The following is a 19,152-nucleotide window of genomic DNA, read 5'->3' on the forward strand; positions in this document are numbered from 1 at the left end:
TTTCCTTTGTAAAGGTAGGGTAATGTTAGCCAGTTTCATGAAAATGATATTTTTTCAAGACACTGACAGGGCCAAGGTATGTACATCGTTGCAAGGTAATCTAATTTTTAAATCAACATGTTTTGTTATCAAAACAGGTAATGAATGATTTTATTGAAACCTTTTTAGTGTTGAAAAAAACTTTTGCTCTATTTTTGTTCATTGATCATATGGTGATCCTTTTATCATCGAAAAATAATAGATACGTCAGCTGTCCCAACCTTGGTTATTTGATGCAAATAACTATTTCAGGTAAAGCCCAAGGTATATATGTAGTGTTTCAAGGTAAATTTATTATAACAAATAATTTTCGTGATCAATGTGTTCTGAAAATGCCAGGATTTTTAGTGTTGCAAACTATAAACTGAAGAAGCATGGTTTTCATGGGCACTTTATGATAAAATCAGTGTTTTGGTTATCCATTAGTGGGCCCAGGGTGTGTATAGAGTTGAAAGGTATTTTTGTAAAAGTACATTTTTTGTTTTCAAAAAGATAGGATGCGTTCCGTAGAAAATGTTTATGCGAACAACAATCAGCAGAAACACGATCGCAATCGGTTTTTCTTTCTACTACTGTGTCCAAAAAGTAAGGTGACTTTGGTGCTCAAACTGAGCGCGTCAAAGGTATTGGTGGATTGTTATTTTTTTATTGTTGCTATATGTGTTTTTGATTTTTACAGCAAATTTCATGTAAAAATATTCATTAGGATAGGAGATATGATTTTTTTTGTGGCCTACTACACGTATGACCCTCGTTTGGCTAGTTTTTTGGTCCTGGCTTATTCCTGGCACGGTATTTATTCGATTGATTGATTGTTTTACAGTCTGGAGCATAGTTACAAGTCTCGTCTACAGTAATAATGTACTTTGTCTTGTCAATTTAGTCGGATAGCGCTGTTTCACCCACTTCAACGCAACACCTTTTTTCAAAAAAATTCAACGATTTTGGTACCAGTCGAGTTCCAGGCCCAAAACCTCCTCTAAAATGGTATTTACTGATACTTTCGATATTTCAATATCATCGGTGAAGTCTCTAATCATCAATCGACGATTATTTAACATTGATTCCTTAAAATTTTGAACGTGAGCTTTGTCGAATGACGAATCGTTGAGGATGATGTGTCCCATGACGCCATTTTGGCCATTGTGGCCATGGCGGCCATTTTTGAATTCACTAAACCCCTCGTAAACATTTTTTTTTGACATTACTGCATCGCCAAAAGCTATTTCAACGAATCCGCAGCTAAAAATTAGTTACGCATACAAAATTTTAAGCAAATTCTTTGCTCCCCAAATGTGCCCAGGGTCGGGTCAACGAAGGTCATACGTGTAGTAGGCCACAAAAAAAATCATATCTCCTATCCTGATGAATATTTTTACATGAAATTTGCGGAAGAAGTCAAAAACACATATTTCAACAATAAAAAAATAACAATCCGCCAATACCTTGGACGCGCACAGTTTGCGTACCAAAGTCACCTTACTTTTTGGACACAGTAGTACTTCATGTAAATATAATGGGCATCTGAAACTGATCTTGTGAAAACCCAAGGTGTACACAGCATATCAAATAGAGGTAATGGAATATCATCATGGGTTTTCAATAAATGGAATGCATGAGCTGTAAAGATTGTTAGATACGAAGAGAGACAGCATTGCAAGGTGACTTAATTTTTCGTCATAATTTTGACATCTTGATGCAACAGTTTTGACACCGTTGAGGGGGGCTGGAGACAAGGTGTATGTATTAGAAAATGAAGTCGTCCAGATTGAAATGACATTTCATGACTTGACGTAACACTGCTGTTGGTATTGTTGTGAGTTTTGAGGGAGTATTGGAGAAGGTTTGAGCTTATGACATATCATTACTCAAATATGGCACACCTGCTAAAGCGAATTAAAGTCACCTTCTATATTTATACACCTTGGGCTTGAGAGCCAAAACAATGTAAAATAGAGACATTACAGAGTAAGAAGGAGCAAGTGGGAGAGGAAGTCAGAGAGACTGGGCGAGCGGGAATGAGAAAGAAAGAGAGCGAGAGAGAGAGAGAGAGAGAGAGAGGGAGAGAGATAGAGAGGGAGAGAGATAGAAAGAGAGAGAGAGAGAGAGAGAGAGAGAGAGAGAGAGAGAGAGAGAGAGAGAGAGAGAGAGAAAGAAAGAGAGAGAAAAGGGCTGGGAAGCGTGTGAGATAGTGAGAGAGAGTGAGAGGGGGGAGGCGTGCGAGAGAAAGAAAGAGAAGTTAGAGGAGGCAGCCTAACAAGGGGAGAGGGAACAACCGTGCGCATTAGAAATTTGGTAGCAACATGGTCAGTTAATTGGAACGCGCATCTACATGCATCCGCAAAACGAACAAGGGAGATACATCCTTCCGAGAAACACAGAAGGTGGGGGATAGCATGCGTCACAGTGTTCCGGGCTTCGAGCTGATACTGCGCCTTTGACGAATTATCACATAACCAGAAGGATCTTGCAAGATAGTATGGAGAGATACGGATGTACACCGGAAGTATCATCAATGTGTGCTTTTTACTTCTCTTAATTTTTGTCTTCCTTTTCCGAGAGGGTTTTATTCAATGACCGATACAATGTGGCAATCGCATCGCAATCATGTGGATTTTCATGCGTAGCAGGAGTTAAAAACCCGGTACTTTCAAAAGTAGAGTTGCAATATGTTGTAACTTGGCTTGGCAATGAAGAAACCTCCTGCTGAATTAACCGAAAGGTTTGGTAAACGTGATTTCATGAGCCATCGGTGATATTTGTATTTAAATTATAACCGCCGTTTGACACAAAAGACCTTCTACAGAAAGAACTAGAAAATGTAACGGGGACGACATGAAACCTTCTATGGGACGGAAGGGGATCCAGGAGTTACCGACGGGCCAGGTACCTGGCCTCCAAAAAACTAGTTTTTCCACCAGAAATTCCTAAATTCTGGTTGTATTTGTCGCCTGCCGACCGACGGCCATGGTTTCGGAAATACAGGCATTTGTAAAAGAACAAATGGGCATAGATGATGTCACGGCGGTCAAACTAGTTCCACCAAAAAAAGATGTGGGCGCGCTGACCTTTGCTTCCTTCAAGGTTGGTCTGTCGCTCCAACACAAGGAAAAGGCTTTGCTGCCTTCCACGTGGCCGGTGGGTACGGTTTTCAAAGAATTTGTTAACCGGAGGGGCACGCCGAACGATGTATTAACATTCTGACGGCCGCACTTTTCGCGGTGTCAAAACGCTTGATGACAGGCGTGTTTACCCAAAAATCTTCGCGTTCGGCCGGCTTGTTTTGTTGCCTTCTTCTCTTCTTCTTCTTTCTCCATTCGTACAGTCGCTCGCAACCAATGTAACTTTATGGAATTTTAATGACTGACGAATAATTTTATGAATAACACCAGTAAATGAATCGGTGAAATGTAGTAAAAAATGTATTTTTTTGTATAATTCATTATTTTTTATTCTGTTCTATTCAAAATGAAAGGAAGGAAAACATTCTGGATGCAACGCTACTTCACAAGTTTTACATATAAATCTAGTAGTCTTCCTCTTTTCATTTTTATAACAAACGCAACAATTTTGACGTGCTCTTTTGTTTGTTTCGGAAATTGGAACTAAATAATGTTCTTCTTGCTGGTCATAAAATCGTTTAGAAGGGTTCGAATTGGAAGCGTTAGAAGTTTTCTCAGATCTATGGTCAGGAGCAGCAGTTGGGGTTCTTATCCATAATTCTCCTATTTTTAATAAAAAATCGTGGAATCTGAGATCTTTTTGCTCCTTATTTAAATATTGCCACATCCTAAAGGCATTAAATAACGCGCAATTGAATAGATATAAAGCTACTTTCTTAGACCATTTGATAGTCCTCTGTAAATTGGATAATAGCTAAGATACTGATCTGCTCGATCTACTCCTTTCATAAATTTGTTGTAGTCTATCACACTTGACGGTTTTTTTATTGCACATTTGGTTTTGTAACAAATCCGTTGTGTGTCTATCAATCCAGCGTTGTGGATGGTGGAAATCATTCGTATCACCTTTGCCTGTTTTGCTCTCCAGATTTGCGTGAGTACTTCACCTTTTCGTTGATGCCTAGCTTCGAACAATGGCTGGTATCGCGAACGGTTTCGATTTCGATCGACTGCATGAACCTGTCGAAAAGTGTTCATTTTTTGTTAATTTGCTTCATCGGAATGACAAAGACCTATCGCGATCGAAACGTAGAAGCAAACGATCTATAAATTTTCAAGCAGTCAACAGTTGACTCGATTTCGATCGAGAATTCCTATCGCATACGCCTTTTCTCGATCGAAATGATTTAGACAGGTCGAGAGCTATCGAGAGCGGTCGCATAAGCATTTTCAAACATGTTTCCTTTAAATAAACAGATTCAACGAAGGTGTATCAAAGTGATTTTTGATGTTTTTATAAATTGGGTTCAATTATTCGGATTCATAAAAATTATTGGTACCCCATGTGATCCGAAATATACTAAGAAAATTGAGCTGGGCACGACGATGCCTAATACCTCATGACCGATCCCAACTGCGTGGTGCACAAAAAATTCGTGAAAAAATATTGGTACCCCATACTCTTCAAACACACATCAACAAATTCTTCTTTGCAGTGTTTGTCACTTACGCTATCTCCGACAAATGCAAAGGATTAATTTCCTTCCGTAATTTCCTACGATGTTTCGCCAGGTCGATTGCATCCGCTTCAACATCGTTTATAAAAAACGTCAACTTTTGACTCACTTAATTACACAAAACACAGTAGCGTTGCGTGATACCACAAACGTAAACAACATCGATCTGACTGCTCGCTTGCTGCTCGACTTTACGAACGCCCATAGTTCATCGATCGAAACAGAAATCCCGTTGCCGATAGCTATTTCGAGCAGATTTAGATTTCGTTCGACTAATTCTTTTGATCGAAATCGTCTCGATCGATTCGTTCGCGATACCAGCCAATTTTAGTTTAGCGCTCTTAAGTTTCTCTGGTAACCCTCTATACTGCCGTAACGTTCCACAAACACGAACTTTTTTTTTCATCAGTTTTTCAGTAAGGTCCACACTATTATAATAGTTATCCATGTACAAATGATGCCATTTTCCAAAAGAATGTTCTAACAGTCCCATGACAGTTTTTTCTATGGTCTGTCCAACGCCGGAATATATTTTAAACGATGAAATATACCCAGTAATGGAATCACACAGCATCCGAACGAGTACCCCATATTTAATGGTTTTTGATGGATTGTTTACTTTAAATTTTTACCGTCCACGCCATGGAATCATACTTTCGTCAATAGAGATATTTTGACCGAGGCTAACATTTTCTTCAAATTTTTTTTGAAAAATATTCAACTAGTGGCTGAACTTTAAACAGCCGATCGGCATTTTCGGGCTGTTTGTTATTGTCGGAAAAGTGTAAAAAAGATAGTATTTGTTTAAATCTATGACGAGTCATTGTTTTCCGAAAAACGGAGGTATCGATGACGGGATTAGTCGACCAATATTCCTCAATGGTTGGTTTTTTCACAATTCCCCCGAACCATTTTCTAAGTTCCACTGCTGTTATATCCACAAACGCAGCACTTTTCTTATGATTCTTCCTTTTATGGCAAATTTGATTGTAGTATTTATTTGATTCTAGACTGAATTCTGAATTCAAAGAGATCGTTCCCAATAAATAGTTTAACGATCTCCCCGATGCTTTGTGGATCATTGGGGAATACTTTAGGACCGAAAGATCCTACAAAATCGCTATTATTTCTGGGCAAATCTGTATCAGTCCATGGAACGTTATTATTTACTATCGACTACACTATTGACGTGCTCTTCCATCGGAGTGTCGGATAAATAATCCATAATTTCCTCCTCATCGGCCATGCTGAAAAGAAGCACTTTATTATTTCACGAAGCTTGCGAACTAATGCTACTATTTGTACTCACATTTGTATATAAAATTGATTTTTCATCAATTCAACATTCAACACAATAAATCTGCAAAAAATCAATGCAACTCAAAGTAAATTTGGAATCAACAACACACCCGGTGAAATTTGTTTACGTTCCATCTGACGTTTGTTTACCAACTCCATTATGATGGGATGGATGTCGACTGACAGAATTGACAGTTAACCAAAGTGATGTGATCGGAAGAAAACAGAAATGTATTCATTACATCTATAGATGTAGCCGGCCGTCAAAGTGTTAACAGCGAGTGAAGTTCGCTCAACACCACCGATCGTAACAACAGTAAGCACATCAAATGCCGCAAGTCTAGCCACTAGGAACGACTCTATTATCACGCAATGTGCGAGAAGTGCGCACTGTGGGCGAAGTCCGCACTGTGCGAGAAGTGCGCACTGTGCGTGAAGTGCGCGCACTTCAAGCACTGTGCTGTGCTATGCGCACAGTAAGGTGTGTGGTGCGCACAGTGCGCACAATCGCACATTATCCAACACCAGTCACTACATCATCGCACCATAACCCGACAGAAGTCCACAGCCTGGACTTCAAGAGGGCGGATTATGCCAAGCTTAAAAGAACCATTTTGGAAGCCGATTGGACGATTCTGGACGCTACACTGCACATCGATGAGGCTGTAACAAAATTCAATGTAATATTAACCTCCGCTTTCCCCTCCTGCTGTCCACGTTCCAAACCATCCTGGTCATACAGAACGCTGAAATCCATGAAAAAGGATCGCAATCGCACACTACGAATCTACAATCGTACAGGTTCCCCACACCACGGCCGCATATTCAAATATGCTTCTAATGCGTACCGTTTGTACCACCGGGGCCGCTATGATAGATATGTAATCGGACTGCAGTCGCGGTTCACCCGAAATCCCAAATCCTTCTGGAGTTTCGTCAACGCTCGGCGAAAATCCCGCTCCATCCCTCCAAATGTGTCGCTTAGTACTACCAACGTGGCCAAACCAACAGCCTGTTGTGAAAACTGTTCGCTAAGCATTTTTAAGTGTCTTTGCCGGACCGTCTAGTTGTGCAACGATCACTGCACTGGGGGTGCCGACTACGTCGACGGACACCATAGATAGTGCCAACCTAAATACAGGGTTTCGATTCATAATGGAATGTTTCAATAGGTAGAGGGAACATTTCAAAAGCATAGGGGATATTTTCAACCGGTAAAGATAACTTTGCAATCATATAGGGGAATGTGTCAGACAGCTAGGGGAATCGTGCAATGTCACCGGGGAGCTTTGCAACCAGTTAGGGGAGCGAGCTGTCAACCTCACAGTTTGTTTACTTTGACTTGATGGAACCGACAACGTTCGCGCCAGAAACAGCTAATCAGTATAGTTTGGCTCATCTACTAAGGTAATTTCATAATAGCATTGCATCAAATTGTTATTTATGTTAAACATGTCTTCTCTTTAGTTTTTTGTAATTGTAGGATAGCAGTGCTAATTACAATGCCTCCACGGCAACATATTTCGGTAGAAAACAAAAAAAAGATAGTGAAGCTGTACTTGGATCAGTACCGTATGACCGATATAGCAAACATTATGGATTTGAACATCCAGACAGTGTCACGGATCGTTCAAAAGTATCTCAAAGATGGGGAAGTTCAAGATAACTCCCACAAGAAAGGTGGCCCACACACAAAGAAGTTGAACGAGGAACAGCTTCAAATCGTGAAGAACTGGGTGGATGAAGACTGTTCGCTAAGTCTCAAAACAATTACGGAAAAGTGTCTTGCAGAATTTGGTGTACGCATTTGTATCTCAACAGCTAGAAACTATTTGACAGGATTCAACTACACACTAAAAAGAATTAAACTACTTCCTGAGCGTCGCAACACTCCGCAAACAATAGAGGTGCGTAAGCAATACGCCCTTCGTTTTATAGAGTGGCAGGCGAAGATGAACGACTCCAATTTCATGTTTTTAGATGAAGTGGGATTTAATGTATCAATGAGAAGCAAAAGAGGGTGGTCTGCTTCAGGAAAACCTGCCACTCAGGTTGTTCCATCAATCCGAAGTCGCAACATTACCATCTGTTGCACTATATCTCGAAATGGAATAGTTACTTATGAATATGCGGATGGAGCATTCAATCAGCATTTGTTTCTTAATTATTTAGATAAACTGAAACAAGATTTTGCAACACACAATATCAGCGAGCCAATAATTATCATGGACAATGTGGCTTTCCACAAAACCGGAATTATTAAAACGTTCGCAGAAGAAAATAACATTAGGCTCGAGTACCTACCACCTTACTCGCCTTTCCTAAATCCAATAGAAAACATGTTTTCTAAATGGAAAGAAATAGTCGGAAGAGCAAAGCCGCAGAATGAGACGGAGTTAATGCAAGCCATCAAAGACGGGGCTAATTTAATAACAAAAGAAGATTGTGATGGATATTATCGTAACATGTTGCGATACGTTAGAAAATGTTGTAACGGGGAGGAAATAATAGATTAAGTTGTATACTGTACTGAATTAATTGACAAAAATCATAAAAATTGAACTAGTTGAACTCGGAGCTGTGAATTATTTTCAATAAAATACTATTTTTTCTTAACATTAATAAGTGTCTTGAAGTAACATGCACATCATTCTTTAATTCCTTCGATTTAAACCCCTTCACAATTTCCCCCCAACCTGACGGGCAGTTTTTGTCGCCCGTTTCTATTTTCGCTGTGCGATGTTTATTCGAAGTGCACCTGCTTCAAAAACACGTTATTACTTGTTTGTGCATTTTTATTAGTTTATGCAATACTAATCGTTGCAATTAAACCAAAGTTAACACAGTTTAATTATTGATCTAAAAAATGATACTTTGAAGTGGTTAACAAGCACGAGAGTAACGTTCTTTGAGCAACGTAGTCGGAACGATAAACGTAGAGAACCTCGCATCGAATATCACATATTGACTTGGCACTTTGCGTTTACCTCAGCGGATCGATTGTTTCACAGAACCCTTCGTAACAAGTCAAAAGAAACAGATGCAAAATTGGAGAATGTTGTTGTATTTTAGTTGAAAATAACTTACTCGATTTACGAATATTTTACTATCCATAGTTATAACATTCCTTGACATAAAAATGATGAGTTTAGTGAAATTACCAGCTCGCTCCCCTAACCGGTTGTAAAGCTCCCCGGTGGGATTGCACGATTCCCCTAGCTGTCTGACACATTCCCCTATATGATTGCAAAGTTATCTTTACCGGTTGAAAATATCCCCTATGCTTTTGAAATGTTCCCTCTACCTATTGAAACATTCCATTATATGAATCGAAACCCTGTATTGACCTAAGCACTGTACTCGATGCAATCAGGAAATTAAAACCATCTTTTGCTCACGGTCCAGACGGTATTATTTATTGTTTATTGTTTATTGTAATGAAAAACTCAACTGACCGAACAGTGTCCCAATGAATATCCGAAACTAAAACTAGAACTAGTATAGACGCATGTGAATAAGCTTATAAAAAATTCGGGTCCATTGATGGGCGTAACTTAAAGGTATTAGCGTTATCACAGAAATTGAAGGCATAGTAACCTCTATTAAATGTATTGCTCATAGCGGTCATTTCAGCGAACTGGCCATAACGCGTACTATTAGAGGATGATCTTAGAAAGTCAGAATTCCGATGCCGTCTACTAGGTGCATTAAAAATAACTAGTTCTAGTAGCTTTGGGGCATCAGTCTCACCCTGAATCAGCTTACCCACAAACACTGCCTGTGCTATCAGTCGTTGTTTTTTAAGAGTTTGTAGTACTTTTCGACACATAAATTTAATTGATTCCAATCACACCAAAGACATAAATTGTTGAGCGCATCCTGTAGTCGAGAGCAATCCCTCAGATCAGATAATTCACTATAGAGTTTGAGGTCGTCAGCGAAGAGCAGCACAGACACATTATGAAGGACTGTACACACGTCATTGACGAATAGAACAAATAACAACGGACCAAAATTACTACCTTGCGGAACTCCAGAATGACTGCTGAAGGGATGCGACATAGTGCCATTAAGGTTTACCTTATAAGAACGACCGCATAGGTAGGAACGAAGCCAAAAAATAAAGTCAGAAGCAACGCCCAGTCGTCAAACTTCGCTAACGGTAGGTCGTGATTTAAACCGTCGAAAGCCGCTTTGAATTCCTTTTAAACAGCGTCTACTTGGTGTCCAGACTCCATCGATTGCAGAGCGTTAGTCACTAAGTCAGCAATATTAGTGGTAACGGAGCGCTTAGGCATGAAACCGTGTTGAGAAGTTGACAAATACTGATAGCAGCTACGAAACAGGGCATTACGAACTAGAACCTCAAAAGCCTTTGCTGGTGCACACAAGGATGTGATTCCCCGATAGTTCTCTACGCGGTGTTTATCTCCTTTTTTGTGAATCGGTTTCATCCAAGACGATTTCCACGGAGTGGGAAATTTTCGTTGCTGTGCTGATATTTTAAAGATTGTACTCATAGGCTTGCATAAGGCATCGACACACTTTTTGACCACCACTGGTGGGATACCATCTGGACCGGGTGTGAAAGATGACTTCAAAGCCAACACAGAGGCTCGAACCGTCTCAGCTGATATATCGATGTTGGCCAACGAGAAGTCGACTACGTCTGAAGGTACATTGGATACAGATTCCTGAAGATGTGGAGTACCAACATTAGCCGCCGCAAAGGATTGACTGAATTTTTTAGCGAAGAGACGGCAAACACTAGCGGTATTAGAAGCATAAGTATCTCTCAAACATAATACGTTAGGTAACGAGTAGTTTTTCCGCTTACTGTTGACGTAGTTCCAGAATTGTTTCGGGTTCTTTGATATTCCCGCCGTTATGCAAAAAAAGTGGAGCACCGTCATTGCTCCCTTACTGCTTAAATTGTTCAGTTTATCTCTAAATACGTCATCTTTCCCAGCAGTATGGATACCGGGCTGGCTTGTTCCCATACCCAAAAAGGGCAATCCGTCAATTGTTTCCCATTATCGTGGCATCTCCCTTCTATGTGCCAAGGTGCTTGAAGGGATTGTTCACTCGTCCTTACTATTCAGTTCCCGGAATTGCATCGTCCCACAACAGCACGGGTTTTGCCCTAAACGCTCAAGATCAAGATTTGTATGCCAATATCATCTCCCAGCGATTGCATGAGTTTGCAAAGGCATCTCAATCTTTTCAATGTATGGTGTACAGAGAACAATCTGACCCTCTGTCCAGAAAAATGTAATGTTATATCCTTCTGCCGCTCTCGTTCCCCGATCCTTCATACGTATTACCTAGACAACACTCAAGTTAGTGGGGTTAGTACGATTAAAGACTTGGGTGTGTTACTCGATAGCAGATTAACCTTTTCGGCACATTGCTAAAACACCTCTGCGAAGGAACAACGTTTGTCCAGGATGCCACGCCGAGATGCCCCTGGTGAAACGTGCAACAACACTGGGTGGATGGGACTACCGGACATCGCAGGGCAAAGGGCGAAGGGTGAGTTTTAGGTTAGGATCGTTTGTTGCAAGGAGTAGTGTAACTTTGCTAGATTTTATGATAGTAGTTTACGAATGGTAATAGCAGTCAAGTAAAGCAGGTTAGGGAAAGAGAGGTTTCGAAAGCGTTCGCTATAAAGATCAACAAGCAGCTCAGGGAATTTGTTTTAGCTTCGACTTGTGAGGATAAGGCACTAATAGGAGGAGATGGATGCATAGTGGAGGTAGATGAGACTTCACTTGTTAGGAAAAAGTATAATAGAGGCATGGTTAGCCCAAGATACACGCAGTGGTTGGTAGGTTGAGTGTGTAGGAGTAGCCAGGAGATTTTTTTGCGCAGGGTAGAACGCAGGAACGTGGAATCCCTCACGGATTGCATCACCAGCAACGTCCGTCGAGGGACCACGATAATAACCGATCATTGGCATAAATAAATCATTGGCGGGGGTACAGTCGCTTAGACAGAGTCGGTTATACTCACCGTACCGTCAATCACAGCGGAAATTTCGTGGACCCTAGGGATCCATCGGTTCATACGCAAACGATAGAAGGTTTGTGGGGGATTTTGAAGCTTTTTTTGAAGACAAAGAATCCTCATAGGACCCCGCGCGTCGACGCTCATTTGGCAGAATTTTTGTTTAGTAGAATTGATAGGAGCACAGTATTAAGGAGAATTTTAGAAGTATTAGCAGCAGCAACACAGACAAGAAAATTTCTACGATATGCTGATAGGAGTACAGGGCTTACAGGAGTAGGAGGTAGGCCATTAATTTTCTTTTCTTTTCATCTGGCCAGCAAACCCCTATAACAACCTCCTCGTGGTGCTGGTTGGACTATGCAATGTTTTGCGTATACCGACTGGGAAGGTACTTATACTTTTATTATTTTTTTTTAATTTTATGTGTAATCCCACAGCCTGCACAAGGCATTCGACATGACTTTTTTTTAGAAATGATGATGAACAAATATTCCACGTTGCGTCTTCCTTTTTTTATTTGCGTGCCCTTTATTTTGACATGAAAATGCATATTTACACATTACATGCAGATCAGAAACGAACCTTATGTCTAGCCGACAACTGGCAAAGAAGAAACGATTACAAATTATTAAACCGACACTAAAGGACACATAACGACGATAGAAAACACAGCTACTAATAGCGCTACGACAATGGACTCATATCAATAAGACAACTCGCTCTAAAAAGCTAACCACTTATCACAACAATTACATTTTTACTAGCCACATCAAACAATGAACAATCAAATGATGTGTGTGAATTTTCGGATGGTCTTCGTGCTGTGCAATTACAACCTTACACTTTGAGATCCAGTTTGCTACTGTTTATTAATCTGTCAAATATAGTTCATTCGCGTTACCTTATAATTCATTTGACTTAGTTCCTATTTCCCTTTTCATTAATCCTTTTCGTTAATCCTTTTTTCTATGCTAATGATATCCGCCAGAATGTAGGCAACATACTTGACTTTAATTCCCACATTCCGGCCACCAAAAAAGGGTATCCCTTTTTTAACTGTTGCGTGAGTGTTTTTTTTTATCCTACGCCTATGGGTTTTACCCTTGGGGATTGGGAATGAGAGCGAGTCTCGCTGCTGCTCGTACAATTTCCTTCCCTGATGCAGTTCGAATTGTAGCAACTCTAACTATGCTATCCTTCCCTGGATGCACTGCTGTTATTCGCCCCATGGGCCACATAGTTGGAGGTACGTTATCTTCTTTGATCAAGACGAGTTGTCCCTTTTCTAGCTCTACAGGCTTATTTGAACAGTTTTTAGCACGCGCTTGTAATTGTTGAAGGTACTCCGGATACCAGCGCGCCCAGATGACTTGTAAATGTTTCTGTACTAGCTCAAAATCCTTCAACCTATTTGATGGTTCCTGCGACCTATCAATCTGTGGTAATGCACACATATTGGAACCTACTAGAAAATGCCCTGGTGTTAGTGGCTCTGTATCTGTGGGTTCGTTTGACAATGGCACTAGCGGTCGTGAATTCAAACATTGTCCGACTTGGGCTAACAGAGTTACCATTCCCTCATAAGTTAAGCTCGTATTTCCTACTGTGCGAACAATGTGTTGTTTTACGGAACGTACCGCTGCCTCCCAAAGACCGCCAAAATGCGGAGCACGTGGTGGAATGAATTTCCATTTAATTTCGTTGTTCGCACACCAGTTGAAAATCTCGTCCCGCTCTTGTTGAATGCATTTGAGCATCTTATAGAGGCGATGAAGCTCATGCGCGGCGCCCTTGAATGTCGTTGCATTATCGGAGTGAAGTTCTGAGATATTCCCTCTTGTTGCAACAAAACGACGAAGTGCTGCCAGAAAGGACGTCGTCGTGAGATCACCCACTAATTCAATGTGTACCGCCCTGGTCGCGAAACACACGAATATAGCTATGTACGCCTTCGTTGGGCTGCGATTCCGGATCGTTGATTTTAGCAATACTGGTCCGCAGTAGTCAATTCCACTGACAGCAAACGGTCTCGTAGGTGTTACCCGTGAAATTGGGAGGTCCGCGATGCTTTGCTTCACCAATGTTGGCTTCGCCTTGAAACATTGTTGGCAATGGTGGTAAACAGACTTAGCGAGACTGCGCCCGCCAATTATCCAAAATCGTTGACGTAGTGTGGCTAATAATAACTGAGGTCCGGCGTGCAATAATTTCAAGTGATACGCGACTGTCAATAACTTGGCCAATGAATGATTACTGGAGAGCAGAATCGGGTGTTTGGTCGCGTCCTGAATCTGCGCATTGTGAAGCCGACCACCGACTCGCAGTAATCCCTTTGAGTCAACAAAGGGCGATAGCCACCGCAGCTTCGACGTTTTCGGAATCTCCTTGCCATGCTTTGCGGTATGCAGTTCCTCTGCAAAGCTATCCTCCTGCGACAACCGGCACAACTGGATTTCAGCCTGGAGAAGTTCTTCCCGTGTTAATGGTGGCACTCTCTCAACCAGTGACAGCTGTTCCGGTGAATTTCCGTCTTCCGTGGTTCTGAATGCGCCGCGTCCTGTCAGGCAATGAATAAAACGCAGACAAAACGCCATAGATCTGCGAAGGCGATGGTATGCCGAGAATGATGCAAAGAGTTTGTTGCTGAAATCTGCCGTCGTTGATACGGCAACCACACGTGGCGTCACTGCTCTTTCCTCCGATACACAATCTCCCTCCTCTGTAGATAGGTTGTGCACAGGCCAGCTTTCTTCGTTGCAGGACAACCAGTGCGGGCCATGGAACCACCGATCGCATTCCAATAGCTTATCTGCATGAAGACCACGCGAGATGTCATCTGCAGGATTATCTGTGCCCGGTACATGCTTCCAGCACGTAATGCTGGACTCCTTCTGTATGAGAGCCACCCTATTTGCCACATATGGTTTCCAACGTCGAGGTGAGGAATTCAACCAATGTATCACGGTCATGGAATCGGTCCAGCATACCGTGGATTGTATAGTAATGTTTAAGGATTGGCTGACCTTCCGGTATAAGTGTGTTGCCAGTCGAGCCGCACATAGTTCCAATCTAGCGATAGAATGCGGGTTATCTAATGGAACGATTTTGGATTTGGCTGCCACGAGTTGAACAGAAATCCCGTCTCGATTTACAGTTCGAAGGTAGCAGCATGCCCCAAATGCAGGTTGGGATGCATCGGCAAAGATGTGTAGTTGTATGCTCGTGGGTTCCCGGCTTGATATGTAACGCGGGATGCGTACTTCCCGAAGAAGATGTAATGTAGAGTAAAACTTGTGCCATTCCTTTTGGACCTGTGATGGCAGCTCAACGTCCCAGTCCCAAGCTTTCCCGTCTTGCTTTAGCAACCAAAGCTGTTGCATGAATAGCTTGGCTACTGTTATGGCTGGTCCCAACAATCCGAGTGGATCAAATATCTTTGCAATGTAAGACATTGTTATCCTTCGTGTCCATATTGGTGCTGTAGATGGAAGATCGATCCGGAACCGAAGCAAGTCGAGGGCTGGCTCCCATACAAGCCCGAGAGTGGATACACATTGCGCGTCTCGTAATTCGTATGTTGGTAAGATCGCTACGTCTTCTGGTGGAATGCGAGAGAGCACTTCAGGTGTGTTCGATGCCCACTTTTTTAGCGATAAACCAGCTGACTGCAGCATTTCTGTAACTTGGCTCACTATTTCGATTGCATCTGTTTGATCGTCAGCACCGGTTAGTAGGTCATCCACGTAGAAATCGTACAGGACAGGGCTAACTGCGCGTGGATATTGCTCCCCATGATCGTTTGCAATCTGCTTCAGAGTTCGTGTAGCTAAGAATGGTGCCGATGCCGTGCCGTAGGTAACCGTTTGTAGTTCGTAGGTACTTATGGGTTCTGCGGAATTTTCTCTGTACCGAATGCGAAGAAAATTCTTGTCTTGGGCGTGATGAAGGAATTGACGATACATTTTCTCCACGTCTGCAGTAATTGCTATCGCATGAGCCCGAAAACGCATGACAATCGAAAGCAGATCTTGCTGTACTACCGGACCGATGAGCAAAGTGTCGTTTAGTGAAAACCCGGAAGTTGTCTTGCAGGATGCATCAAAGACAACCCTAACCTTAGTGGTCGTACTGGTCTCCTTTACTACTGCATGATGCGGCAGATAGTAATGCGGAACTGAATCATCAACGGGTTCGCTAAGTTTCTTCATGTGCCCCAAACGCTCGTAGTCCTTCATAAACTTGATGTATGCCTCTTTCATTTGCGGGTTGGAATTCAGCCGACGTTCCATTCCCGCCCACCGGCGATCGGCGATCTCCTTGGAAGCTCCTAAAATTGTATTGGCATTCGAGTTAAACGGTAAACTAACCACATACCTTCCCGCAGCGTCCCGAGTCGTCGTAGAAACGTAATGTTTCTCGCAGAGGTCCTCCTCGGCCGAAAACGTTGCTTCGTTGGGAAGGGTTTCGCATTCCCAGAACCGGTTCAGGATCACTTCCAGTGGGGTGTTTGACGTAGCCACATGGCAAATTCGTGGAACCTCCTTTGCAGCTTGGGCAGTGTTACCCGCGACGACCCAACCGAAGGGAGTCTCGACCAGCCACGGACGTCCCTTGCCAAGCGACCGTTTCCTTCCGGAATGAATTTCCCAGAACGCATCTCCCCCGATGACGATGTCAATTCTGCCTGGGATGTAGAACGATGGATCCGCCAAAACTGCATCTACCGGCATCCTCCAGGAAGACACGTCAGTGGGAGTCGTTGGGATGTCCGCCGATGGGTTATTCAGGATCAGGAATTCCATTTGAGTCGCGAATGGTTGTATCTTCGACTGGACGGTTGCCACAATCGACCCGTTCACCAACTGCGACGCCATACCGATGCCAGAGATGGAAACGTTGACCTTAGACCGAGAGGCCATTAATTTCCGAGCGAACGCTTCCGAGATGAAGTTAGACATCGATCCGGAATCGAGAAGCGCTCTCGCCTCGTGCCTTGTTCCGTAGTCATCGACGAGATGTAGCACCGCCGTCTCAAGGAACACCGTTTCGTCTTCCGAGTTCACTCCCATCGATATCGTCGAAGAAATGTGTAGCAGTGAATGATGACGCTCCCCACACGTGCGACAGGACCGATCCGACTTGCAGTCCTTCGCTAGATGCGTATTGCTTAGGCAATTCCAGCAACAGCGCTTCTTTGCCACGATGTCGCGTCGCTGCTGCACATCCTTGCCGTTGAATATTGGACACATGCGTAGCGAGTGATTTTCAGCGCACTCCAATAAACACCGTGGTTGCCCCGAGGATTTATGAATGGCTGCGGTGTTTGTAATGGCTCTCCGTGAGGTATTTTGCCGTGCGTTGCCGGCCACCTTAATCGTCGAATCCTCTACAATGGTAAGACTTTTAGTGGATTTGAGGATCTGGATCCGATCTTCGACAAATTTCATCAGTTCCTGATATTTGTCTCGCTCGAAGTGGACGGAATGCTTCTCCCACGCAAGAATGGTCTCGCTGTCGAACTTCATCAGCAGCATGTTGGACAAAGGAGTATCCCATGCCTCCACAGGTTCTTTCAGCTTGGCCAAACCATTCAAATGCCGTGTGAATTCATCCACTAAATTAGTTAGATCTTCGACGCTCTCTGATTTTACCACCGGAAGAAAATGAAGTTTCCGCCAATACTCACGAATAAGGCTACGTGTATTGTCGTATCTTTTCAACAGCGCCTTCCAAGTGACCGCGTAGTTTTCGTTTGTTAACGGTGTGTGCTCGAAGGGTAATGCAGCGTCGCCCTTTAAAGATGACAGTAGATACTGCAGTTTAGCAATCGATGACAATTCTGCCGAATCATCGATCATCGATACAAAACGGTCGCGAAACGAGAGCCATTTTGTAGAGTCTCCGTCGAACGTAGGCAATTCGATTTTTGGAAGCCGAAGATTGGTTGCAGTTGGCCGTCCAAATGCCATTGTTGAGTTTGCCAGCATCGAAGAATCTGGTGTCTCCTTCGGAAGATTCGTCCGCAAGAATGCCTTCAAACGTTGGCAACGCTCCTCCATGTCAATCCTATCGCTGATACACGATTCCAACGCTTCACTGCTATCATCGAGTTCTTCTAATTTCGCCATCGCTGCGAAGAAATCCTCCTTTTGCTGCTGAAGCCTCTCCAATGCACCTGGAAGCTGACCCACTTCATCCTTGGAGAACGTGGTCACAAATCTTTCAAGCGATTTGATATTCTCCAACGCAACCTTCTTTTTATGCTGAGCCGCTTTGAGTTTTTTCTCCATTTCTCTTAAAAGTTTTTTGTTTTCACTGTGGCCTTTTTTCGCTGTCCCCCAAGGGTTAACCGGTGACGCGCTGGAAGATCAAATGCGCGCGAACTCTCTCAAACTTTGATGGCGCGCAAAACGTGATGGCGGTTAGATGATGCAGCACTATCGAGATGCGGTGAGATGCGTAGGCGACTTTCACTAACTTCGTATTGTGTGCACTCTTTCTCACTGCACTGTTGTTTGCGTTGCACCCGTTGTGCAAATCCCTTGCGTTGCACTCGTTGTGCAAATCCTTTGCGTTGCACTCGTTGTGCAAATCAGTGTTCACAATTGACGAGGAACTCGTCGAATGTTCTCCTAACACTTGCTTCGCGGTCTTGACGTCGTGAACGTCGAAGAAAACAATTGTCCGTAAGACACTGCGTACGTCGTAGACGTAAACCGAGATAATTGTTCGTAAAACAATTACTGAGTAAAACTTTCACTCAACACGAAAAATCCGGTTCGAAGGACCAAATGTGTGAATTTTCGGATGGTCTTCGTGCTGTGCAATTACAACCTTACACTTTGAGATCCAGTTTGCTACTGTTTATTAATCTGTCAAATATAGTTCATTCGCGTTACCTTATAATTCATTTGACTTAGTTCCTATTTCCCTTTTCATTAATCCTTTTCGTTAATCCTTTTTTCTATGCTAATGATATCCGCCAGAATGTAGGCAACATACTTGACTTTAATTCCCACAGATGATTTCAGTAACTTACGCACGTACAGATACAAATCATACCCAATCATAGTGTTCGCAGGAAAATCAATCAAAAATCTTAACATTGAATTAAAACGGATCATTAAACCGAAGCAGTTTAGTATAGTATCGACCAACCAAAACAA

The 19,152-nt window shown here is 42.6% G+C and overlaps 1 protein-coding gene across 1 annotated transcript; it reads right to left on the minus strand.

Moving 5' to 3' along the window:
- Positions 1 to 14,893: 14,893 nt before the first annotated feature.
- LOC131263539 (uncharacterized) lies at positions 14,894 to 18,276 on the minus strand. Its single transcript, XM_058265754.1, has 2 exons — positions 15,247 to 18,276; positions 14,894 to 15,055 (listed from the first exon to the last, which is right to left on the minus strand). The coding sequence occupies exons 1-2, from the start codon at positions 18,274 to 18,276 to the stop codon at positions 14,894 to 14,896; spliced, it is 3,192 nt and encodes a 1,063-aa protein (XP_058121737.1).
- Positions 18,277 to 19,152: the final 876 nt, after the last annotated feature.

Source organism: Anopheles coustani, chromosome 3 (genome assembly GCF_943734705.1).
Source record: "Anopheles coustani chromosome 3, idAnoCousDA_361_x.2, whole genome shotgun sequence".
Taxonomy (NCBI): Eukaryota; Metazoa; Arthropoda; class Insecta; order Diptera; family Culicidae; genus Anopheles; species Anopheles coustani.